The sequence below is a fragment of the Colias eurytheme genome, chromosome 6 (assembly GCF_061535395.1).
Source record: "Colias eurytheme isolate Ceu_HAF_F1 chromosome 6, ilColEury1 Martin Lab GWU primary, whole genome shotgun sequence".
Classification (NCBI taxonomy): domain Eukaryota; kingdom Metazoa; phylum Arthropoda; class Insecta; order Lepidoptera; family Pieridae; genus Colias; species Colias eurytheme.
Window position 1 is genome coordinate 8,522,678 of NC_142985.1, and position 26,885 is coordinate 8,549,562.

At 32.2% G+C, this 26,885-nt stretch overlaps 4 protein-coding genes across 7 annotated transcripts in view; 2 read left to right on the forward strand and 2 right to left on the reverse strand.

The window, feature by feature from the left end:
- Positions 1-5,192, reverse strand: part of yki (Transcriptional coactivator yki) — a 25,508-nt gene extending 20,316 nt beyond the window's left edge. Inside the window, exon 1 of one of the 3 annotated variants that reach the window (XM_090102967.1) lies at positions 4,576-5,192. In XM_090102967.1, coding sequence (XP_089959093.1) covers positions 4,576-5,048 — 473 coding nt within the window. In that variant the 5' untranslated portion in view covers positions 5,049-5,192. The remainder of the gene's footprint in view (positions 1-4,575) is intronic. The other 2 variants (XM_090102966.1, XM_090102965.1) reach the window with 2 other exon arrangements.
- Positions 5,193-6,891: 1,699 nt separating this feature from the next.
- Positions 6,892-10,065, forward strand: LOC149907849 (uncharacterized). Its single transcript, XM_090102586.1, has 6 exons — positions 6,892-7,145; positions 7,849-8,342; positions 8,497-8,565; positions 8,665-8,860; positions 9,119-9,409; positions 9,904-10,065. The coding sequence occupies exons 1-6, from the start codon at positions 7,026-7,028 to the stop codon at positions 10,060-10,062; spliced, it is 1,329 nt and encodes a 442-aa protein (XP_089958712.1). The 5' UTR covers positions 6,892-7,025; the 3' UTR covers positions 10,063-10,065.
- A 1,898-nt stretch (positions 10,066-11,963) lies between these two features.
- Positions 11,964-26,078, forward strand: Naprt (nicotinate phosphoribosyltransferase). 2 transcript variants are annotated; one of them, XM_090102983.1, is made up of 11 exons: positions 11,964-12,352; positions 12,733-12,903; positions 13,068-13,194; positions 15,402-15,485; positions 16,782-16,909; positions 17,578-17,974; positions 20,353-20,618; positions 20,813-20,931; positions 23,975-24,136; positions 25,001-25,129; positions 25,559-26,078. In XM_090102983.1, the coding sequence occupies exons 1-11, from the start codon at positions 12,280-12,282 to the stop codon at positions 25,634-25,636; spliced, it is 1,734 nt and encodes a 577-aa protein (XP_089959109.1). In that variant the 5' UTR covers positions 11,964-12,279; the 3' UTR covers positions 25,637-26,078. The 2 variants fall into 2 exon arrangements, with proteins under 2 accessions (XP_089959109.1, XP_089959110.1); XM_090102984.1 differs by having other exon boundaries at positions 17,578-17,881; positions 25,559-26,076.
- On the reverse strand, positions 22,202-22,733 carry LOC149907851 (small ribosomal subunit protein eS10). The gene has a single exon (XM_090103412.1). The coding sequence runs from the start codon at positions 22,711-22,713 to the stop codon at positions 22,234-22,236; it is 480 nt and encodes a 159-aa protein (XP_089959538.1). The 5' UTR covers positions 22,714-22,733; the 3' UTR covers positions 22,202-22,233.
- Positions 26,079-26,885: the final 807 nt, after the last annotated feature.

A 26,885-nucleotide genomic window follows, 5' to 3' on the forward strand; every position in this document is an offset into this window, starting at 1 on the left:
CGCACCGCTTGCAATGGTCCATCGCGCTGTTCTTCGTGCAGCCGACGTTTCATACGCCGGAGCCAAGCGACCGACTGTTTAAATTAATGCTTTTGGTATCGAAATAACATTATTTCACACAGAATTCATGAATGATAAGCTTGCTCTCGCAATATTAATAGAAGATTTATCTAAACGATTTCTATTGCACGACAATTAAACACGACTTCCTAGTTGTTCTGAAACAAGACGCGAAACATATATTGAGAAAACACGCAAACACGAAAATAAGGAATTAAAAAGAGCAATAAAGTTACCCCTAACGTATTTATCATAAGAGAATATTACTCATTCATTTTTAATCTTTTATTTAGATCCTGGATGATTCATAACCCAAATTCGTGATAAATTTATAACAATTGAATACGAAATAAGTTTATCAATTTTACAGTAGGTACTTTATAAATAATATAATAGTTAAAACTAAACAGCATTATTGAATAAGTTTGATGAATATTATGTCGGTTAAGTTTATTTATGATGTGACTGAAGCTTTGATGTCGTATTGGCTGTCTTCCACGTCTGAGACGAACGGTGCGGTGTTGAGATCCGACACGGTAACTAACTTTGTTAGCAAACAACTTATTATAAGCAACAAAGTACAGTAAATTGATGCACAACATGTTATATAATTTTGCTTTTGCATCTAATTATGTTATTCAATAACCCAAAGTCTAACACGAGCTATATTTCAGAAAGTTATTTTTTTTTCGAATTTTCTAGTTCTCAATTTTCGTTGGATGTTGATTGGCATTGATATTTTCTATTTTGGATAAATTGTTTAACAGGGGAATATTTAAAGTAATTAACGTTTTTTCGAATTTTTGTTCTAGTATAGATTTTTACTTGTGTTCGTAAATGAACATTCTATACACTAATTTATTCAACTACGTATTTAGATTTGATCCTAGGCTACGTAAGCAAAATTAACAATAATGGCAACGGCGCCAGGCTCGCAGCCATTACAGAATATTATCGATACGATTATTTCAGCCGAATAGATCACGTGTGGTGTTTCTGTTTATTGCACGCCTCATAAGCGAAGCGTTGAGGTGGGTACTACTGTCACTTCGCGCAAAACATCTGATTTTTCAAACTTAAAATGTCTTTATGTATCATACATTGCACTTGTAAGATAATACATACACACACATATTAAGAAAAAACACTATTTTTAACGTTCATGATATTTTTGATGTCATTTTTGTTATTTAAACTAGTTAAAAAACAGTTTAAAAAAGTTCTGTCTTGGACGTCCGTGTGTCTGTATGTGCGGATCCTTTTTCTTGTTAACACGATAGCGACCGAAATACTTTACTAATCGAGTCTTTTTTTCTCTCTTACGCTTGAGTATGCTCAGGAATAGAACCCTTTCATTTTTCAGGGTCTGATTCGATGTGGTTTAATTGTTATTAAATAAACAAAAATAATAATTAATAAATATTTATTAAAAAAAATTATGAGGCGTGCACTTTTGGATTTTCCAAATTATTTATTTATTTTACAAGTTGCGGCCGTTCTTAAAGACTTATATATCCCTATATAAAGAACATAATATTTTAATGTAGGTAGGTATCGATCATCCATACTAATATTATAAATGCGAAAGTAACTCTGTCTGTCTGTCTGTTACTCAATCACGCCTTAACTACTGAACCACTTTGCGTGAAATTTGGTATAGAGATATTTTGATACCCGAGAAAGGACATAGGATAGGTTTTATCCCGGAAATCCTACGGGAACGGGTTTTTCTTTGAAAACGCGGGCGAAGCCGCGGGCGGTAAGCTAGTAATCTATATAATATAATGTAGTAATCATTGATTATGTAACAACTGTATTATCCCAACGATTTTTCTATTTACAGTACAATCTAAAGAAAATATTATGTAAAAACTACAGGATGTTTTACGTTGAAATTCAATTACAAAAGATAAGTACTTCCGTGTATTATTAGCATGATCACATAGTTGAGTACACCAAAAGGATAATAACCGTGATTAGATATATGTATTATGAATTTTACTTTGAACACAAGACAAGGAAAGAAATTAATAAGCAGCAACCTATATTCGACGTTGTTCTGTTTACATCATGAATCATTTTCCCAAGTTTATCATACTTCATTGTTGAGCATTGACGAAAGGTATACGATCGCGATAAGATAACTTGTGACGACAATATGTTTTCAACATGAAGCATTTGATACCTAATGATAAGCATTAACCGTACTCTTGCTGTAATTTAGAAACATTTTTATTATTTTTGGTTGGCGCCTCTATACGATATAATACCTTGATAGTTTATCAGTCGCTGTTTCTATTCTGCATTTGTAACATTATAGCAGTAGCCACTCATAAGTATCTTTACAAAATTAAGTATTAAGCGCATCACACACGGTGAAGATACTATAATATTTCATGACAATTTATGACAATTAACACTGACACAAAATTTCGGGTCATTTGTAAATGGATGGCGGTTCTACAGGGGTCTTAGTACGCAATGACAAAAAGAATAATGATGATCAGAACGCTGATACCCGATACCTTAAGATACTGTAATATTTTATATTAGAGAATCTTAACATAAAATATTATAGTATCTTCACCGTGTGTGATGCGCTTTACTCTTTCATCTAACTCTTAAAATATCAAAATAAATTATTTCTTGGAATTCAGTTTTTTCATCGTTATCATTAAACTATTATTCATTGATTGATAGATAATTCAAGAAAAAATAATACAAGAAAGTCAGGTTGTCCATCGAAAATAATTACTTACTGTTTATATTTTTTGTTGTGATAAAGTAAGAAAAATACATAGGTACGATACGTAATTTATTCTTGTGATGCAAGGAGGATACTGTACCCAAAAATATTAATAAAGTAAAAGTACTGAACTACTATTTTTTTAAGAATAATGCGCATGTTGACAAGATAATTGAAATTTATTTATGTTACGTTAGGTTATCTATATTTAATTTAATTTATTTTGGTCTTAGGTTCTTACCCGCACAAATTTTTATGTTATTTAGCTGAAGTTTTAGCTTTTGTTGCATTTCAAGGCGAAATACAGGTACAATCATGTTCCTAGATTTTTTAAATGATGTCGTTAATTATAATATGATTTTAAGGATTTTTATATATAATTTCAAATATCTGTCAATTTTCATAATGCTGTCTGAATCTAAAATCATTCGGTAAGTACGATTAAATTTTAAAATAGGTATAATTCCTAACAACACTTACGAGACTTAGATAGCAATTTTGCAAGGTGAAGACTTTTAATAAGTCACCGTAACCTATAAACCTTACAACCTTAAATCTATTTTGTTATTTAACGTGATTATTCGCTTTGGTACGTTTTGCACGCCTCATAAGCGAAGCGTTGAGGTGGGTACTACTGTCACTTCGCGCAAAACATCTGATTTTTCAAACTTAAAATGTCTTTATGTATCATACATTGCACTTGTAAGATAATACATACACACACATATTAAGAAAAAACACTATTTTTAACGTTCATGATATTTTTGATGTCATTTTTGTTATTTAAACTAGTTAAAAAACAGTTTAAAAAAGTTCTGTCTTGGACGTCCGTGTGTCTGTATGTGCGGATCCTTTTTCTTGTTAACACGATAGCGACCGAAATACTTTACTAATCGAGTCTTTTTTTTTCTCTTACGCTTGAGTATGCTCAGGAATAGAACCCTTTCATTTTTCAGGGTCTGATTCGATGTGGTTTAATTGTTATTAAATAAACAAAAATAATAATTAATAAATATTTATTAAAAAAAAATTATGAGGCGTGCACTTTTGGATTTTCCAAATTATATTTAATAATATAGTCCAAGTATTGCCGAAGATAATTTTGATGATCATGATGATTAGCAAGTATCGCCTAAATAGATTTATATTTAAATATCAAAATATATAACCACTGCCCATAATATCATAGATGGACTACGATATAGATGGGATCCATTATGAAACACAAGTAATTAATTAATATTTGTCATCTTTTACATAACGATTAACTTTTTTGATGAGCTTTATTATTATTAATAGAGATCAAATCCATTCTAAATATTTAGTATAAATGTGGTATATATATGTATATGAATAGTTTAATTATATCCTTGTACCTAGGTATATTGTAATTATTTATTATTATTATATATGATCAAATTACCTATATATAGATGATGTTATGCTCTCAGCCAGTATGAAAGTAGGACCTACCTTTTTTGTGGACATATTACCCAATCTCAGGCGGTATAAAGAATAGTGTCAAAGCTACAAGGTAGATAACAAAAATTGAATGTGTAAATAAAATAGTAACACAAAAGAACTTGTCTGAGTAAACAAGATCCGCCTGATGTTCATTTGAGTCAGTTTCTAATTTCAAAACAAGTTTATGGAGACTGATCCATTCAAGATTATCATCTATTTATTTTTATGATTTTTTTGGTGAGTAGAAAAAATAAAAAGAGGCCGGGAGTGGCTACTTTATAAAAGAAGATATTATATAGACTTACTTAAGATAGTATATCTGTCCTTCTGGTGTCCGTGCTTGTTCCCAACCAGCTGGAAGTGGGCCGAGCTCATCTGGTATATGAGTTCCCACATCATATGATCTCTGTTTACTGTGTTGGTGGTGAAGGGGCGGTTGCTGGGTCTGCTGTCCCGCGGCATACGTCTGCTGTAAGCTCGCAGGTGAGGAGTGCGCCCGAGAGTGAGACACCGGCACGGAGCCCGTCGCGGATGACGATCCGAACGCGGAGTCAGCCGAGTTTTCTCGCGAATGAGACACAGATGGCGACTTAGAACCGGTCGACGGCGGGTTAAAGAACGACTTTGGAAGCTGTCGCATTCGCAGAGGCACCTGTAGCGGTCGTTTCGAGTCCGGCTTGAGCACTGTGTCGAACAACGATTGCAGAACCGAGTCAGAATCCTGATCCACGCGGAGGACCAGGTTCGATTTCTGTTCACCGTCCGAATTGAGAGCCATGGTTACGTCGGAACGAAGAAATCTCGAAACCGACCTGGCCCACCGCTGTGACACAACACTATCACGCGACGGGTTGGCGCGGCGCCACCCGACGTATTCGTAGTATAGCGCTCGGTGCGCGACTGCCGAGTGACGGACGCCCCGCCCGCACCTCGCGTTCTCCCTGCCCACGCGCACCCGCGCCGCTCCTCCCGCGAGGACCGGTCTTCAAGAACGATGCCCCTCAACCCGCCTGCTCCCATACCTGTACCTACTTAACGTCTATCCTTCATTGCTCCTTCTGAACAATGCTACCAGCATAACCCCATTAAACCCTCTAAATCAACGTCCGTTCCCACAACGTACCTGTGACGTTTTATAACAGGTGGACATGCCAATAACTACAAACTTTTTTTTTAAGTATTTAAAATGACGAGGACAATGTTTTTTAGGATTCCGTAGTTCACTTAATACGATGAATTTAATATAAGTACTTTATTGTGGCTTCAATTTACTCAGAAATATATTTAATTTATATATTGAAGTGAAACTTTATCAGGGTTGGAAAAAAAAATTGTGTAACATTTTTTCGTTACGCGTGACATTTTTCCGTTACGAGCCATCTTTTTTTTATCCCTACCACGCGTGATTCGACGTATTAAGTATTTCTGTAAAGTTGCATATAGTAGGTAAATTATTTTTTGAAAAATAAGGCCATAAAGAAGTTTCACTTCTTACGTGTGTAGGTAGGTACACTACTACACGGATACATTTTTTTTTGAAAACCATAGGTATTCCGTATTATTAGTCATAATAATTATAATCGATACCTACATTGGGTACATTTTTTTTTGATCCCCTTTAAATTGATTAGTTACTAACTAATGTAACGTATCTTACAAATAATTAGTACGCATCGGCTAGATCAACACAATTACATCATTTAATTTAGGTGTAAATTAAAGTTATTGGATGTTTATAATGATCATGTAAACTCGATTACTTATCCTTATTACATTCGCATATGTCAGCGGAACCCGTAACAAAAAAACCTGTGCATTATAATGGTTTCTTCATTAAGCTCTTCATGCTGGGAAGGATTTAAATCATACAAGGCACTACGCTCTTTTTAATAGTACAGTCCTTACTGATGCATAGTAGGTAGATTACGACTAGCAAATCTAGGTAGGTAGGTATATACTAAATATTCCAATTTAAATTATTATCTAATGCTGAAACTGTATGATAAATTGTATTTAACCATAAAAAAGGATTTACATAGGAAGCTACAAAGTTAATTAACCTGAAGTGACTGTACACTACAGTGCTTTGTAAATCCTTATATTTTTATATTTTGTAAAGGAGCTGTTGGGTCACCTGATGGTGAATGCTACCAGTTATGCCTCCGCAAATGAATTTCCTATAAGGTATAAGCTGAACTATAAAATTGATAGGTAAGTATTGATAGGTAAGTATTGATAGGACGTAAGAACCTGGGTATTAAATAGATTTCTTTGATTATCAACTAAATTTGGATATACTTTGGATTTTATTATCAGTAAAAAGTACCTATACCCAAATTTTAGACTCCTCAATAACTACGATTGTATAACCAATGTATTAAGAAATCACAAAAGTATTATCTTGTTTGAGGCAAGTTACGTAGACTTGGTACCTAGGTATAATAAGATTGTTAGATTACGGTTGTACATTAAATACTGGCAAATTAGAGAAGTATTAACAAATATAGCCTCCACTTTGTACCCTAAAATTAGTGCGCTAAAGCTAAAATTGTTGGTTCGATGGAGTTTGCGCATTGCTACTTTGCAATCATAATATCAATAATGTTCAAGTATACAAAGCAAATGAACGCGCGCATGCGCGATATCGCATCTGCACGGAAAATGTTCGCGTAATAGTTATTTTACAGTGTTTTTAGGATAATTTTGCGATTCAAACAATTTTAAATAGTTCATCAGTGATTTTTAAAAGGTAAAAATGGGTGATAGATGTTGCAGACTTTGTGCTAAGGAAAAGGAAACAACAATAATGATATTTGGCGCAGAAGCTGCTTCAATGCAACTCCAAAATAAATTGAACAAATATTTGTTAATCGAGGTGCGTTTTATGTTTTCAATTATTAATTAAGTGCGTAGGTACCTACTTATTTAGAATAAAATACTCATAACTACCTAGTTTATATTTCAAAAGATATACGTTTTCTGAAGATGTTTTTAATAAGTTTTTGTTGACTTCTAATTATTAAAAAGATAGTCCTTTATCGACTTGTAACGAACGCAAATACAATATTCCGAGAAACAATATCTATATTTCAGTTTCAATTTGTTACCAAATGAACTAAAAGAACTAATTTCCAATTTATTTCACACTAGCTACGCTCCGCGGTTTAACCCGCGTGGCCCTGCTCCTGTTTAGCGTGATGATATAATATAGCCTACACCTATAGCCTTCCTCGATGAATGGGTTATCTAACACAGAAATATTTTTTTTAAATCGGCCCAGTAGTTCCTGAGATTAGCGCGTACAAACAAACAAACTCCAGCTTTAAAATATTAAGTAGATACCTATCACGTACCATCTAGACATACACGACAAATTTGATTCATCTTTGTATTAATTGAATTGCTAGAAATCGTCACTACATTACATCAAAATATGAATGTAATTTTGGAGGACAAAAAACACAAAAAGTTTAGTGTTTTTTGTCATCCAAAAGTTCAGTTCAGTGTAGAGTAATTAATGTTTATGTGGTATTAAGACCGCAACCCCACTTAAGTCATATTTAAATTTCACTTTTCAGATCGAGCGCGATGACAACTTACCAAAAAGTATTTGTATCGAGTGTTGCAGACAATTACAAAACGTTTGTGACTTTATAGATTTGGCTAGGAATGCACAAGAAACACTTCTAAAACTGAGCTTGGAATTATATGACTGTACTAATGAAAATATTTCAATTTCACAAACAAATCCGGACACGACTAGAATTAGCACAAAACAAACTAATGTAGTAATAGAAAAAGAAGACAGCACAGGAATTACGTATTTGAATAGTGCTGACGGGGAAAATGTAACCTTAACGAGACTATATAACAATCCCACCCTCAAAGTTGACGACGAAAACACAGATGCACAGAAACCGTTTCCTTGCAAATCATGCCACAGAAAATTCCTTTCAGAGATAGCGCTAAAAAATCATATGTGGTCCCATTTATCTCCTGGAGAAGCTGGCAAACTATACACCTGCACAATTTGCGACAAAGCTTTCGAATTCAAAACTGCCCCCCTAGTCAAGTGGCTTTCTGTTAGCGTAGCGTTCAAAAGAATAGACTACGAATGTATGAGATTGACGTAACCTATAGATACGTTTATCTACAGCCTACGTCAATCTCATACATTCGTAGTCTATTCTATTGAACGCTACGCTAACAGAAAGCCACTTGACTAGGGGGGCTGAGTTCATGACACATATTAAGCAACACAATGGTACCCGTAAATGCGCCATGTGCAAGCGATCGTAAGTAGGAATCAAAAAAAATTATACTATATACATTTTGAGTTGTCTAAAGTAGCTGCTATAAGAACTATTATAATTTATAACAAACTTTTATTGTAGATTTAGGTCGGAGAAAAATCTAAATGCACATATGGCAATTCATTTCTCCAACAAAAAACTTTACACGTGTAACAAGTGTGGTCGATCTTATGCAACAAGAAGTACTTTTAGAAACCATAATATATCACACAGTAATGAAAGACCACACCATTGCACTATGTGTAAGAAGAGTTTCAAGAGATTTCAGGAACTGAGGGTATGAAACTTTTTTTATCTAAATAAATAATTCAGAGTAACTATTTATATTATGTATAGGTACATACTTTTTTTTATTAAGTTCACTTTGTACTTAATGAATATATTATAATTTTTTTTACTGAGCTAAGGATGACTTCCATTTTGAAGTGGATAAAGATCAAATCTTTCTATCTTAGAATGTAAGCGAACATTTCAGCTAGAATGATACATGATAGCAGCATTTACAATCAATATTTTTTATACATTTTCATTTCAGTTCCACATGAACAAACACACAGGGGCCAAACCCTTTAAGTGTCCTGTCTGTAATAAAGGCTTTGCCAGTTCTGGTAATTGCTATGCTCATAAATCTAGAATGCATCCAACTGCAACAGTACAAGAAAGTAGCAAAAACAGGAAGAAGCAAACTGAAGTTTCAGAATTTTCTGAATCTTTGTATCTTAGACCCATTGCACCGAAGGAAAAGACAGACAAAACTACAAATGGTCCATTTAAATACCAATGCCAGTTGTGCTCACATACTTTTAATAAAAAGGATAATTTCACAGTAAGTTTTACAAAATATATTATAAATTTTGTAATGTGCTTGTGCAAATGTTGGGTAATTTCAAATATCACTTCAAAGTGTTTGTTAAAATTATGAGTAGGTACTACTTGAGAAAATTGTTTTATTGGAAGTAGTTATTGTGATTGTGAAGGTATTGTATTTAAATATGCAAGTTTCATAACGGAATTTTTTAGTACAAATTTCTTTATTAATTTCTCAACATTAGATTTACCACAACATTCAGAATTGCACCCAATGCACCCTATCTTCCAATGCACCCGGTCATCTTTTGCTTAATTTTTTCCAGTTTAAGTTCAAATCAAACAAAAAATATTCACTTATGATAATCATAAAATTATATTAGAATATACTCATAATGTTTTTTTCCTGTGTTCTCATTCTGTAAACAAATCTCAAATAAAATTTTCATTCAGTCATGCATAAATTTTCATTCATGATAAATAATGTAATGTAATTTAAATGTTTTCTTTCAGTACCATATGTATAAACACACTGGAATAAAACCATTTCATTGTATCCATTGCACAGAGAAGTTTGTAACTAGAAGAGGTCTTTATCTACACTATGAAAAATATCATCCAGGCAAAGATCGTCCTCTAGGCTTGTTTTCTAAAAATGTTCAATTAAAATGATGAAAATTACAAACATGTTATTTCATTTCTGCCGATAGAAAATCATGTTCTACTTAGTTTTAATAAGTAAGTACCTAGTCTAATACTAGGCCTGTTACTTTTTAATTACTTCAATAATTGAATTGCATGAGTTACTTACCTTTTTTGTTGCACAATATAATAATTAAATAAATTCTTAATCCATAAATTATACAATTATTTTATGTCAGCGTTTATAATTTACACACGTTTATGACTCTACATAAGTATACTGAATTGTAAGCTAAGCTATAGTTTAAAAAAGCCATTATTTATTGGAAAGCATCTAAATAACACACAATTATAAATACTGATTAAGTTTAAGCAATTATTGAGCTCAGTCATAATTTATTCACTACAACTAAAAAGTAACTTACTCGACAGGCAGTGTTTTACCAATAATTCAAATTGGACTTACGATTTCGCGCACATTTCGCGGGTTCGTGCAATCTGTCCACAGATAACAATATACTAAGTCTGTCAAAGACCACAGAACAGATTAGTCTATCGATCTAGCTGGTACAAGATCTGTGCTAGTTGTGGACTAGTTACTTGTATCTCCCAACGGTAAATGGTCCTTGTCTAACTTTTTGACCACTGAACCAATCATTGATGTTTGGAGAAATGGTAGTTAGGGTGACCATGAATTTTGTTTGACTTTGCAACATCTATCGGTAAAATACGGAGATACGGAGGCTACGATAAAATTTTATTATTCAGCTATGAATGAAAATTATGACTTACGGTGTTTTTAAACACTTTTACCGTACAATATACTAAGTATACTACATATTAGTTTATTTTTACAAACATTAAATTAGGTACCTAGCTTAACATCACTATATTATGTGACCTGTTCGCTTTTCAAGCAATTTGTCCCTTATTTTGTTGAGCCATGGTCACCTAGTTAGAAAGAGTTGTCTCTTGTCCAGTTGGAATGAAAAAGTCTCTCATTCGGACCATTTTAGTTAAAAGTATTTGCTGAGATGTCTGATAAAATCACAATAAAGGAGAATGGGCAAATTGGGCCTGAAACTTGGGCTAAGACCAATACACACGAAATATTGTTTTTGTGATAGATCATTACACATACCTTACGAAAAAAATAAAATAAAAAAATAAATCAACCGGGTTCTTGTACAGTCAAGGCAAAAAGTTTTATTTATTTGGCTCTTATTTTGCGCACAATAACGGTGTTTTTAATTCGAGTGAAGTAAATATAAATCTAAATATCACTGGAGTGACTGAGTTTAACCACAAAAAAACGTCTAACTACGTTGAATTATAATAAACACGGTATAGGTACATGTTACAAAACATAATATTAGTGTATTTCGGTTATTAGAAGGCTTAAGATTAGTACGTATTTGTAAGTGAAAGTGAATTGGAGTAACATAAAGATATTGTCATTGTCTTATAACAGTTATTTATTGCAAAAAATATTATACACAAAGAAATAAAACTTGATGTGACTGTACAAAAACCCGGTTGATTATTTTTTTATATATATTTTTCCCTTTATGTATGGGTTATGATCTATTATAAAAACAATATCTCATGTGTATTGGTCCAACTCAAGGGTTCAGGCCCAACTTCCATAGTAAAATGCCCATTCTCCTTTATAATTATTTCTAAAATATAATATTTATATAAATAGTGAAGGAAAAAATTAAGTCTTTAAATGTATTTTTGTACAAAGTGAAGTAATGTGTGGTGGAGAATTTGCATACAATACAGATTTTTATCTATTTCTCACAATATATTTTTAAAGAAAGATACTCTTATAATATTTTAGAACGAATATACATTGTCAAATTAAATGACATTTATTTGTCAAAAAAGACAATAGCATATGTCAGATTTTCCTTGTCAAAAGTCAACAGGCAAGTTTGATTAAAAATTATATGATTTGTACTTTAAATCATCTATTACATTTAAAACTGGTCGCATATCTGCCCTTATTTCATTTAATATTTACATCGCATTGCTATGAAATATTTATAAGATTCAATTTCTGAAACTCGGCACTGCGCTTGCGTAAATTCCCGTCAAATCAAACAGTGTTTGGCGGGCTGATAAGTCTAGGTCGTTTGATCACGATGAAATTGTTTCTTTTATTAGTCGCCCGACAGATATCATACATTTCTCACGCCGTTGACGACCTACCGTACGTAATATTGAATCTTTCTTACAACGAAGATGTCTAGTAGACAATTTTGTTATGATAAAACAATGGCAAGACAAAACGGAGTGGTTCAACCTTTACTTACAGGTAAGTTTAAAAAAAAAAGAGTTCTTATTTTGAATATAATTAAGGCTTCCATCATTTACTCAGTTCCAAATTCCATTGTAATATTTATTGAGGTTTAATTCAAGTTATGTATACATTAATTACCCAATTGGATTTATTTTATAATTTTAGACTCGAAAGTAAATTAACTAATAATGCAATATCTATATTTCATTAAAATTATTGAATTAATATTTGTTTGTTGAACAAAGTTTGTACTTAATTTAAAATATTACCATGATTATTTTTGTATAAATATTGCATATTGCTACAAATAAGGAAATAATAAATTATTTACTGTATACATATATTAATTTTGAAATGTTTATACAAACAAAAAAAAATTTTATCTTTATTTTCAGATTTATATCAAATTACAATGGCATATGCATATTGGAAATCTGGTAAAGTGAATGATGTTGCAGTGTTTGATTTATTTTTCCGTACAAATCCCTTTCAAGGAGAATTTACCATATTCGCTGGACTCGAAGAATGTTTGAAGTTTTTACAGAATTTTAATTATTCAGATAGTGGTGAGTAATATTTGATTTTATATTTAAAACTATATTATATAGAGTTATGAACCAATATCTTAGAAATGCTTTGTAAGTAACCTACATTTTTTATAATCAATTTACTTTTATGGTCATTTGCATGTTTCTAATTGAATGTTTTCTTCCTCATGATATTTTTCTAGATATTGATTACTTAAGACAAACACTACCTTCGACCATTGAATGTGAATTTTTCGATTATCTCAAGGATTTAACTTGCAAGGATATTAAATTGAGTGCAATAGAAGAAGGATCTGTGGTTTTCCCAAGGTAATATAATTCTTTTATTATATAGATTTTCTTTAATGCAAAGTAAAGATATTTCTTTTTTTTTTTAATATTCAAAGAATATTTATGAATGTCTGCTATTTGCAATATATTAAGTATGTTTATTTTTTAAGTTTTTTCTAATAAGTACATATAAATATTTCTTATTGGTACATTAAGAATTATTGATTAACAATATTTTAACGATTAACAATTTTCTAAGTAACAATGCACCATAATATTAGATACAATCAATAATATTTAAAAAACAGCCAAATAAATGTATTATGTGTAAAAAGTTTAAGCCAATTTAATTTAATTGATAATTAATTAGGTGCAACACCTAATTACCATTCCTATCACATGTTCAAGAGCACCACACAAGAAATGAGTCTCCAAAAATTTTCTTTTTGGATTTAAATAATTCTTCTAATATACATCCAATGATTTAGCTAAGTTTGTAGTACACCTCACTTAAAATTTATTTGGTCTTTTAATTTGAAAATTTCATAAGTTCATAAGTCTTACAATTTTTGTATTTGGTTCTTTAATTTTGCAAATGACTTTTTTGAAAATAAGCAAAAAGAAACCATCTTAATACTATTATAAAGGCGAAAGTTTGTATGGATTTTTGTTACTCTTTCACGTAAAAACGACTGAACCGATTACAATGAAATTTAGCACACATATAGAGGGTAACTTGGATTAACACATAGGTTTTATCCCGGAAATCCCACGGGAACGGGAACTATGCGGGTTTTCCTTTGAAAACGCGGGCGGAAATCTAGTTTTATTTATAAGATGAACGAGACTGCATAATATTTTTAGTAGATATTATGTTGTCATACTTTATTCTAATGCTGTGGGAACTCTCTTTGAAAATTACTATTATGAAGTAATGTATGTCATACATCAAATGGTATTATTAACTGCAATAATGATTTCCGCCGAGGTTTTGCTTCATCATATTATTTACAACAGTTTATTGATATATGATCTATTAGATTACTAATACTAGCCTATCGCCCGCGGTGTCGGTTATATTTTGTTAAACCTATGTAAAATTACGTTTTCAATACGAATTTTCCTTACGCGACACATTTAAGTATCATATTACGCTTGTTCATTTTTGTCACGAAGTATTAACAAACCAAATTATAATATCAGAAACTTCTTTACCGCACCAAGTTGTATTTAAAGTTTAAAGAGTAAAATTTTTCATTCTCTGTCTACTCATGAAGGTAAACGACCACAATATCGCTGATATCGTGTATCGATTATTGCGTATTGTATTTCATTGCATCAATAAAAATAAACGTATTGAATTAGATGCAGCATCGATGATCTCGTCATGCAATGAAAATAACACGATGTAATGCATGGCATGTCGACGTATGAGTCAGTTGTCTATCGAGTATCGCCGTACTACATCGTACATATGTACAAATTACAAACGTAAATACATAATTTATTCAAACGCCTACTTCTCAGGCTATTGAGTCTTTCATTATTTACTCGTTTATCATGATGTATTTAAAATCACGATGATATAATATAGCTTCCGTATGACTGTCGTCTTTTATAAAAATTATATTTTGTGTTAAGCGAACTTCGTAACCTCTTATCAGATTATATCTTCCAAAGTGTGTAGCTCATCATAAAGAGCTAATTAAGTGGCTATAATATAAGATATCAGTATCCATCTATATTTAAAGATAACACATATTTTATAAATTATATTGAGTTCCTAACCAATGTTCTTACCTACCTTACCAAAAACCCACTTATGTTATACTATGGGAGGCTTTACTCACTCTGCCTACGACCTATATGGTCAACTGCTAGTCTATATAGTAATGTCATATGGAGTATAGAAACAAAATCCTTTATTGCTTTGGCCCATTTAAACTGAAGTCGAAAAACTATTAAAAATAATGTAATATTTATAACTATCTAACTAGTTACTACAAAATATAAGTATAAGCGACGAAAGCGATTACGAGAGAGATTTTTTATAATATTAAAATCATTTTTATTAACTAATATTGTAAATGCGATAGTGTTTTATTTTGTCTATCGTTCACGCCGCAACACTTTTCATTTCATTTTTGAAATGTTTGAGTTTGAATTATGAGGACGAATCCGCGATACAAAAGCTAGTTATCGAATAAGCATTAAAATTGTTATTTTCATATGGTTTTTTCTTTCAGAGTTCCCTTACTGCGAGTAGAAGGACCTTTGATTATCGCTCAGTTATTAGAGACGACGTTATTGACCCTGGTTAATTTTGCAAGGTAAGCCACTAAAACAACATTCATTTTGTCTTCATTAGGTACCTACATTAAATATCTCATTTCAATAAAACCTTAAATGTACAAAATAATAAGTTATTTTTTTTATTCACCTATTAATTATACTAAACAATAATTATTTAAACATACGTGGGTAAGTTTTTTCCTCGAAATTAATTATTGTATTACTTGAAATGAAATAAAGTATATTATATTTCACTCGTAAAAGGAAATGGGCGTTATTGTCAAATATCGACATTTTAAATTTTTTGTTTATTGGAAATTCGCTATTGCTACAATATTTGTTTATTTTGATGGTTACAATACCTTCAAATTGTTTTTTACACATCGTGCAAAATTTGAAAGCTCTGCATTTCCGGAAATGATTATGTTGAGGAATTTGTCTTGTTAGGTTAATTGTTAGCATGTTATAGGTAATCGCTGGCTGGTAGAAAAGTCTATAAAAAATTTCATTTTTTTTATCTTTTCCTAGTTAGGTTTACGTAGGTGTTGATTCTCCAAAGACTCGTGCTTTAGGCAATTGAGGTTTGAATTTTTTTCAACTTGGCCAGGCCAAGAGATCAATAACCATTTAATCATTATTACATAGTATGTATTACGACAAATACAATGATCTAGTTAAATAAATATTGTAGACTAGCAATCCGCCTGCGGCTTCGCCCGCGTTTTCAAAAAAAAAACCCGCATAGTTCCCGTTCCCGTGGGATTTCCGGGATAAAACCTAGCCTATGTCACTCAGAAATGATGTAGCTTTCCAACAGTGAAAGAATTTTTCAAATCTGCCAAGTAGTTTCGGAGCCTATTCAATTCATACAAACAAACAAACAAAAAATCAAACCTTTCCTCTTTATAATATTTGTATAGAAGATAACAAACCCAATACTGCTATTTAAATCCCATGAAATGACTACGATATAGACATGATTAAATATTTAAGCTTTATATATTATATGGCAATAAGCTGAGCTATTCGTGTTTAGTTAGATAATGCTTATCAGATAGGCTTGGCTAACCAACTTGATTGCAATGTATGTAATAATAAATGTTTAATACAACATGTAGCTGTTAACTTTGTTTTTTTTTCACAGTAGCAATTTGCTTTGAATCATTAACTTATCATAGTTTTATAATTGACCCACTAACCTCAACATAACCATGCCGAAATCCAAGAAATGATCACATTATTACCACAAATCTTTATAATATCAATTAAGAAATCTGTTATTAGAAATAAGAGTGCACTAACCGTTTTTTAATTACTAAAAATATATTTTTTAGTTTAATGGCAACAAATGCAGCTCGATATAGAATGTTCGCTGGAAAGAATATATCTTTACTCGAATTTGGCTTAAGAAGAGCCCAAGGCCCCGATGGGGGTTTATCAGCTTCAAAATATGCTTACATCGGTAAGTACAACGTGCTCGTTTACGATAAGATCAATATTAAATTAAAGTTTGTATTCGAGGGAAGGTTAACTAAGGTGATGGTATGAGTCATGATATAAAAGAAATTATCTTGTCCGTATTATTGATTATATTAGCGTTTACCTGCGGCTTATGTTGCTGTGAAACTAAATCGTACCAGGCACGGGGTCGCCGTAACTTCTATACCGCGATCGAATGAGTTATCCATTCATAAAAGTTTCGAATAACGAATAGAAGTTTCTTTAATTCGTTCTAATCATGCAAGCGCAATCCTTGACTTTGAATATGACCCATTTGGAATACTTATCATAAGTTTTGTCTGCCTTTAGTGACGATAAAATCGTATAATGTAAATAGTTTTCATGCTGTTCACATTTCTTTTGGCGAAATATTTCAGTAATGTTTTAAATATTGGAGTAAATTATTCTGTGAATTATCAAAAACTTTAAATTATGCCTCATTCACGAAATATGAAGACAGGCAACACAAAATTCTTTATTAAAATTCGGATTAATTCAACACATCTTTTCCATTTTTATTAAAGTTGAACATTTGGTTACAGTCCAAGATAATTAATTATGTCAAAAGCATCTAACTAAACAGTTCAACTCATGCGTGAAATAGTTATGTTCTACCTAATCGCATTCCAGGCGGCTTTGACGGCACAAGCAACGTGCTAGCCGGCAAGATGTTCAACATCCCCGTTAAGGGCACGCACGCGCACTCTTTCGTGACGTCATTCAGTTCGCTGGACGACATCCAGCGCGTCACGTTGCGTCACGCCACGACACAGACGCAGTGCGACCTGCTGCAGCTATCTTTGTCCTGGCGGACTCGCCTGGCGCCCATACTCGCGGAACAAGCCAGCGACGGGGAACTGGCCGCCCTCATATCCTACGCCATCGCCTTCCCCACTGGCTTCCTCGCGCTCGTCGACACGTACGATGTGAAGAGGTACCTTAGCCCCGCCAATCGCAACTGTGGCACCAATGGCCGAACTGACCCGACTTTCCGTAGTGGATCTAGCCCGCTCGAACGCACACTGAGGTAAATGGAGAACGCCGTCATCTCATTCAGTTCAGGGCTCGGCTGTCACTTCATACATTCATTGAGGGCATGTTTCAGATACGGCCAAGAAGCTTATATCTAATACACTGGAGATTTCAGTATGAACATTAACTTGTAACAAGAAAATATGACGTTGAATGACGCCTGTATGTTTTTTTATCCCTTTCACACCTAACTTGGCAAGTTGGTGTGAAAGGGATAAAAAAACATACAGGCGTCATTCAAGGTCATATTTTCTTGTTACAAGTTAATAGTCATAGTGCAATCTCCAGTGTATTAGATATATGCTTCTTGGATACGGCACACTTCTGGGGTATCGTAGCTCGTCACAAGTGCGAACAGACGGCGCTCGGTGACGTTACATGTATATATACATTATACAGGGCACCGGTCCGTGCGGACTTCATTTTGCTTCAGTGTGGCGTATTGTCCTTATGTAATGTTGAAGGGACGACGGATCATTGGGCACAGTTGCATTGTATAGGGATTGCACTTTTCATTATTATTTTTTTATTACATTTTTATTGCACTCCGTATAATACTGAGTTTATTTTTAATGCACGTATTTAATTATTAACCAATTCATAAATTATCTACAACAAATCTATACGTTTCGCTATCCATATTGAAAAGAATAGTAGGTAATAATTAATTGCAAATTTAACCATAATATCATCAAATGAAGATCAAATTTCCATGATAAATTAATTATTGGAAGATTAAGAGCGTATACGCACTATGCGGGTAGCCGCATTGCGGGTAGCCGTCCGGCTGACCGCAATCACAATTATGTACGTAATATTCATTTCTATGCGCACTGCGATGCGGCTACCGCAGACCGCACAGTGCGCATAGAAATGAATATTACGTACAAAATTGTGATTGCGGTCAGCCGGACGGCTACCCGCAATGCGGCTACCCGCATAGTGCGACTACGCTCTAAGAGCCAAAAATGATAAATATGCAGGTATTGATAAAAATACTCTTTCACTAATTATAATATACTTTGGACTTCTTTTTCTGAATCACGTCGTATCAAGTTGAGAATTAAAAAATAAAAAGTATGATAAAAACATAGTCATAACATGAAATAAAAAACTTTTTACAATTATTATAAACAATCTTGATTAGTGTTGATTATTATGTATAGTGTTGGAAAAAAAATAAAGCGGGTCAGCATTTTATCGAATTCCACATTTGCATGTGAATTGTTATTATTTTCACTTTTTATTGTTATCACACACAATATCATTAATTATGACATAATATGATGTAATATATTCGAACCAATGAAATACCTGTTATAACGGATACATTAAAGTAACTGATTATTTTTTTCATTAAAAAATTTTACATCAATGCGCATACATTTTCTAATTACATATGAGATATATTGACAAAAACCTAATGTATTTTCTGTTTCTAATTATGAAAATTATCTTATCAACCATAATAGATATAAAAAACACAATGCTCATACTGCCTTTATATTAACGCTTAATACCTCGTAGTATTAAGATATGAGTCGTTATCTTTCCCGTACCTATTTAGTACACATAACCTTATGAACCAAAACTTGTTCAATGACAGAATTCTTTTATTGAACTCAATTTATTCACGGAATGCTCTCAGTTTGTTACATATATGACATCATTTCTTTAATAAAGATATATCTTACGCTTTCTTTGTAAGATATTGCAGCGTAAACAATATTATCAGAGCATTCATATCAATAATTAGAGATAATGGCGGCACGCCCGCTTAACATTTTATGATTGAAATTTTATTGCTTTTTATTAAATTTACACAAGTGAGTTATCTAGCTCTCAATTGTTCATAATGAATACAAATACACATCTACATCAAACTAGTATAAACCAGTAATACTACTAATGACATATCTTCCAGACTATATTATTTTTATTTTATTTAATGTAGGATTTCATGTATATAAATTAGTAAGTTCATGTCAAATTCAAGTAATAATTTTTCAGACGAAATATTACTTCTTTCTTTGTCTGTCTGTTATAATCAGCCTGTGTAAATAATATCAAATTAAATTAAATCCAGTCCAACCCCTATTTTTAATCCATCATTTAATCCAGACATACAATAAACAACTAAACTCACTGTCGTGCTTAAAATTTATCCGACGGAAAAATCTACAACGCGTATATTAGATAGAGAACACTACTGCCACACAATAAGGTGTGAATTTTAATGAACGTTTGCAACGAACGCGGCTTGAGCATTTTTAACTACCTTTTACGCTTGAGCCTAGATGTTTATACGTCAATGAAATATTAAAAAGCAACATTTTCTATATCTTAATCTAAGACACAAGTATTGTCCCATAGGAGCGGGCTACTAAACTTTAGTGCAGTGGCGCTAGCGCTCAACGACTGCGGCTATAGAGCTGTGGGAATTCGCATAGATAGTGGGGACTTGGCATATCTATCAGTTCTGGCGAGAGACACCTTCAAGCAAATAGCCGAAATGTTCCATTTGCCATGGTTCGCTAAACTGACTATTGTGGCCTCTAATGACATTAACGAAGAAACAATATTGAGCCTACACGAACAAGGACATGCTATCGACTGCTTCGGCATTGGAACGCACTTGGGTGAGATATAATATTACGGAAATTTCATATTAAATTAAAGATACATAGGAAGAGGTACAAAACAAGAAATATAAACATAAAGAGGGTACAAAATACTGTTAAGTTGTCTAGAGTGTTAAAATGTTGTTAAATTTAATAAACATTTTAGGCATGTATTCTAAAGATAACTCTATAATTGTTTCCTTCTATTACAGTTACGTGTCAAAAACAACCCGCTCTTGGCTGCGTATATAAATTAGTGGAAATAAACGGACAACCACGGATCAAACTCAGTCAAGATGTCGGCAAAGTGACAATTCCAGGGCATAAAGAGGTACATATACCTTACTACATATTATTATTATTTAAGCATTACTACCTAACTATTAAAGTTGGTGATTCTTTGATCTCAATTAGTGGTTGCACTATCCAGAAAAGTACAGTAGGATAGTTTATACTTGTGAGATGTAGGTACTATCTGGGTAAATCTGGATTTACTAGTTAAATTGTTTTGTTTCGTGTTCCATATTATTTGGAAAAATATGCAAGGACAAAGTTTAAAATAAATCATAAAATCTTACGAGTGCTAATTACTGCTGGTGACCTAAATTAACGTTAGACAGTACCGGTTTAACATTTTATAATAAAACAAGATAACTGAAGGTCATGACGTCAACATGAAATACATCTTCACATACTATCACTTATATAACTCATATCTTTAATAATGTTCATTATCACAATATTGTGGCCATGCCACATGCGTATAACGTTGAAGTGTACAAGTCGCAGTTTTCTATTTAAAAACAAAATTACTTACATATTTTTTTCCTCAGTTCTTGTTTTCGTAATATTTACAAAAAGAGCTTCTATAAGTCCAAAATATAATTTCTAAAAATAATAATTTTACGAAACGTGCACGTAAAATGTATACCTATATTATATAAAAATTTGAAGTACCTAATGTGAAAAATAATGTTTCTAAAAATCTTTATTGTTTTATGTTGAAACTTAAGATTTGTTAATGATAGTATCTATTTTTTACCAGTTCAGTATTATTAAACGTCATATAACTTATATGAGAATTTTTCAATTATAATTTAAATTTAATACTCAAAAGGCTCACTAAATAATGGCTTAATTAAGTTCTATAAATGTATATTTCTTTATCTGTGAGATACAGTAGTGATTATACATATACAGGGTTTGACGCACTTGGTGCACTTCTCAACTTGTACACCATGCTCAAATGGTGAACTTAGCAACTTGTACACTTCTCAAATGGTACACTTCGCGACTGGTACACGTCTCAAATGGTGCACTTCGCAAATGGTGCACTTTTTAAGATTAGTTGAGATTTGGAAAAATTGTGTAAAAATGAAAGAATTTTTAGTTTTGGATGTTTAATTTTTATAATTATGTCAACACAATAATAATAATTAAATTATACAGAATCACCTTAAACACTATAACATTTTGGGTCATTTTTATTTTTTCAAAAATAAAAATGTGACTCGGATATAATAAAAATAATATAATTATGTCAAAAAAAAGTAGATTTACAGTAAAAAAATATCATAATAAAGATATGATATAATATCATATTTTTATATTTTTTTATTTTATTAAACCTAAGTTAGGGAGCAGGCCTGCCACGTCCATATCCACCTCTGAATTCAACATCAGCTGATCCAGGTCCAACGTCAGCCTTCTTGTCGTGAGGTGCACCAGGTGTGGTCGGAGCGCGACGGTAAGCTGACCGGTCTTCGGCTGAACGTGCGGGCGCGTCCGGGCGGCCGACAGCCCCGCGGCGGACTGTCTCTGTTCTCACTGAGCGTTTCAGTGTCGCGGGCACAATTTCAGGGGGCAAGTGAAGGAATATCCTCAGGTACTCGATGCCCTCGTTAGTTAGGTACCAATAGAAATGCCTCCAGGCGAACTGTTCCTTAACATAACCTCTTGATTTCAGTGACTGCATAGCTTTGATAACTTGAAGGTTAGGGATTTTCTCCAGGTCGGGGTGTTTGGGAGCATGGTAGTCCTTTTTGGCTACCATAACACCCTCTTTGAAGAGGTACTCATAAATAGCCACACGGTTTTGTTTTGGCATCAACATCTTGATCCACTACCTTCGGCAACTTTATTTAACTTTTATTAGTATATATTTATATATAATTAGTAAAAGTAATAATAAGTAAAAGTTATATTTATATAATTTGTTTTTAAGAAACAGGTTATGATTTAATTTAAAGCTTTTATTTAATTAGTAATAGTTAAAAGTTAAATAATAATATTACAAAGGTTATTGATATAATATGATATTATATCATATCTTTATTATGATATTTTTTTACTGTAAATCTAGTTTTTTTTGACATAATTATATTATTTTTATTATATCTGAGTCACATTTTTATTTTTGAAAAAATAAAAATGACCCAAAATGTTATAGTGTTTAAGGTGATTCTGTATAGTTTAATTATTATTATTGTGTTGACATAATTATAAAAATTAAACATCCAAAACTAAAAATTCTTTCATTTTTACACAATTTTTCCAAATCTCAACTAATCTTAAAAAGTGCACCATTTGCGAAGTGCACCATTTGAGACGTGTACCAGTCGCGAAGTGTACCATTTGAGAAGTGTACAAGTTGCTAAGTTCACCATTTGAGCATGGTGTACAAGTTGAGAAGTGCACCAAGTGCGTCAAACCCATTTTATATTATACATTGTATCCTGAAAGTGAAGAACCACATAAGTATTAATAGGCCTGCATAACATTAATTCATTATTGACAAACATGTTTTATGTTGCCTCTTCACTACAAGCAATTTATATTTATCGTACACTTCCTATTTGCGAATGCTTATCTTTCATAATTTACGACTTTACGATGCAGTAATTTTTCCACCGAGACTCGTACTTAAAGATTATACAAATGAGCACGTTATGATACGATAAGGCTGTACAGATAAATATGTAAACATAACGTGTTATAAGTTGCAGTGTTTGAAAATTTACGGGTTCCTTTTAAATAGTGTTGCTATCCGAACATATATATATTCGTTTTTAATGGCAAACTCGGAAGACATGAATTTATTTTTTCTGTGATTTTTAACGTTTATTTGAAAAGTATATCCCCTTATTCTGTTCACACATTAAAAAAATGCCATATATCTAAACCAATATGTAATGTTTCCTATTAAAATAGCTCTACTATAATTTCTTAATAATATTAGTATTAGTGTTGAGTGCAATGTTTGCTGTTTCAATGAAAGTACTTAATAAATAATTATTTTATCGTGCCAATTCTGTATAAAATCATTGTATGCTAAAATTATTTATTTATGTATCTTATTTCTTCTATTTTTCCAGGCATATCGGTTATTTGGTGCCGATGGTCACGCGTTAATAGACTTATTACAGCGGTCTTCGGAACCCGCACCAGAAGTCGGACAGAAAGTGCTCTGTAGACATCCGTTCCAAGAATCCAAAAGGGCTTATGTTATTCCTAGCAAAGTGGAACATCTTTATAAGGTATGTTAATTTATAAGTAGTGATTTTTTTAATACTACCTACAATCCATTTTGAATGTATTTGCGACATTCAGTTATTTTTTTGAAGTGAAAACTTCTTTAGCGGCGTTGGGTATAAAATCTTAAACTCGCGTCAGGACACGTGACCTGATCGAAAAAGCGTAATAAAACGGCACTCCCGGAGTGCATCCCGTCTTTTTTTATTATTCAGCCATGGCTGTCCCACTGCTGGGCAAAGGCCTCTCATCCCTCCGTCCACGTCTTCCTTAGTCACTTTAGTCCATTCCTTGCAACGAGAGTCCAGTTCGTTTCGCCATCTGATTTTGAGCCTTTTTTTATATAGTGGGTAAATCTTCCAAAAGGAAGGAGCCGTGGGTTATGTCGGATTCTTACCCACTAAAACCCCACTGTGTTCCGTCGAGCCGCTTTAATGATGGGGCCGGGGAAATTGGTTAGAATTCTTCCGCGACATCTGATTTTGGGCCTTATACGCAGCCATTTTCCATTGTCGGGGATCCACATAGTGGTGATTTTTGCCCACAACTCTTCGGACATTCGGCAAACATGTCCAGCCCAGTTCCATTTGACCTCGGCAGTTTAGTTAACATTTTATTTAATGTTTATCTTAAAATGCTTGCAATAAACTTAAAATATAATAATCTGGCCTCACCTGCCTGCATTCGGACAAAGTAACTACTTATTTTAACTTATTTTTGTTTTCCATAGGATTTTAACTAAAACAAACAACATAACAAGGTTATATTGATGCAGAATTTTTCTGATACTTATTTTTTACTAGTTCAGTTCAGCTAACTACGGAAATCCAGAAAATGTACACTTAAAAAGTAAAATATTATACTTACAGGTATATTGGAAAGATGGTCAAATTACATACCCACCAAAACCATTGTCAGAGGTGCGGGAAAGAGTGCAGGCTTCCCTCAGGACACTGAGGCAGGATATTAAGAGGAATTTAAACCCCACACCATATAAGGTATACTTTTTATTTCATCGAATACTTATTTTTGCGTCATTTGTAAAAAAAATGTGTTGTCCAAAATATTTTTCATGTTAGAAAAGTTGTTGGTTTTTTGTCATATCTATTTGTCTGAGAAGAATTATTATTCAATCGCTACTTATTTTTATAGAGCTTTCGTTGCATGATAGCGGAGATAAAAAAGGCTTTATATTATTTTGACAATTGTTATTTTATTGGTTGAAGTTTCAAACTCAAACATTTATTTATTCAATTAGACTTCTTCTAGAAGTACTTTTGAATCATCATTACTTACATATTTTATTAAAATTTGCGTAAAGTCTTGTCCATCGGCTAGTGATATATATGGCTGGGAATATGATAATATTTAAATACAGAACCATCGCCTTTTTTTCAGTAGAATTTTAGACAAAATATTTTTTACAGGTTGCAGTAAGTGATGATCTCTACAATTTCATACACGATTTGTGGCTTCAGAACGCACCAATCGGTGAATTATCCTGAAATTCCCCAAAACACGGGGCTTACAATATTTTTGACACAACTCATTGACTCACGTCAATTGAATATATTTTTACCATATACAAGCAATAACCAGCCTTTTATTTTTATATATATGGCTGATTTTACATTTTAACAAAACATTGAAGTTAATCATAACTTAAAACGGCAATATTGTTCAATAAGATTTTATCGTATAAGTACATAATATAATATATGTATATTTTAATTGTATTATCGATTTATTAATTTTATAATGCCTTCAAGTGTAGAGTTTTTACATGAATAGAAATAAGGTATAACAAAAAGAAAAGTTAAAATCAAAGTAAAATACTCTTATCCAAATATACCGAGTTTATAAGGAATATAAAGGAGACAATTTTATAATTTTTTTCTGATATAGCTACAGCTAGTCTTGCCTTTGTTTATCCGTGGGCCAATAGCAAAATCTATAATATTATATATTTTGTAATATGTATCTAATATTTTGTTAATTACAACATTTTAATTAGGTCAACATTTATTTAAGTAGGTAATAAAACATATGACTAAATAGCATTTACGTCTGTAGGTAAAATAATAAATACATAATATAAATAAGATATGTAATAGAATTGCAGAATGATTTTCATATTATAATGTTTTGGGTAAAGATTTTACCATCTCGCTCAAAATGTTCAGTCAAAGACTTAAAAATGTGTGTTTCAAATGTATATGAACTTTTGTTATTCATCCTACGACTGTAATGGTGAAGATAAAAATATAATAATTTGAGATGAATATCCAAAATAAAACTTTTTTTGTATATTTGGAATTCCTAAAACTGTAGGAAACATAGTTATTGTACATACCATGATATTGAGCTATCTTCACATTTTGAATGTATTACGCATAAAAAAAATGCGAATGTCGTAAAGGTTATACTGAAATTTATTATGGCTACCAAACATGTATTTTTGTAAAACGAGGAAGTATTCCATCAGGTTCTTCTTAACACCTCTTAAATGCATAAACTCCTATGTATCTTATATGTATGTTTCAGAAGAATAAAAAAAAATTACACTCTACCTTAACTATTACGCACATTTGAAATCGTTTTCTTGATATTACATTATAATGGTACATTTATTATATTATTTTTGTAACTTAATCATGTATGTATAGAAAAAAGACCTAATATATAAATTAATATTATTTAGATATTCCTCCATATTTTTAAGCTTCTTCCATAAAGGAACATGGTCATTTTTTT

What these genes read in the sequence shown, in the direction of transcription:
- Naprt (XM_090102983.1), top strand. Translation starts at nt 12,280, where the DNA reads ATGTCTAGTAGACAATTTTGTTATGATAAAACAATGGCAAGACAAAAC. An exon ending in ACCCTGGTTAATTTTGCAAG is followed by an intron (nt 15,486 to 16,781) that starts GTAAGCCACTAA and finishes TATATTTTTTAG; the next exon opens with TTTAATGGCAACAAATGCAG. An exon ending in TTCAAAATATGCTTACATCG is followed by an intron (nt 16,910 to 17,577) that starts GTAAGTACAACG and finishes ATCGCATTCCAG; the next exon opens with GCGGCTTTGACGGCACAAGC.
- LOC149907849 (XM_090102586.1), top strand. Translation starts at nt 7,026, where the DNA reads ATGGGTGATAGATGTTGCAGACTTTGTGCTAAGGAAAAGGAAACAACA. An exon ending in AGAGATTTCAGGAACTGAGG is followed by an intron (nt 8,861 to 9,118) that starts GTATGAAACTTT and finishes TTTTCATTTCAG; the next exon opens with TTCCACATGAACAAACACAC. An exon ending in ATAAAAAGGATAATTTCACA is followed by an intron (nt 9,410 to 9,903) that starts GTAAGTTTTACA and finishes GTTTTCTTTCAG; the next exon opens with TACCATATGTATAAACACAC.
- LOC149907851 (XM_090103412.1), bottom strand. Translation starts at nt 22,713, where the DNA reads ATGTTGATGCCAAAACAAAACCGTGTGGCTATTTATGAGTACCTCTTC.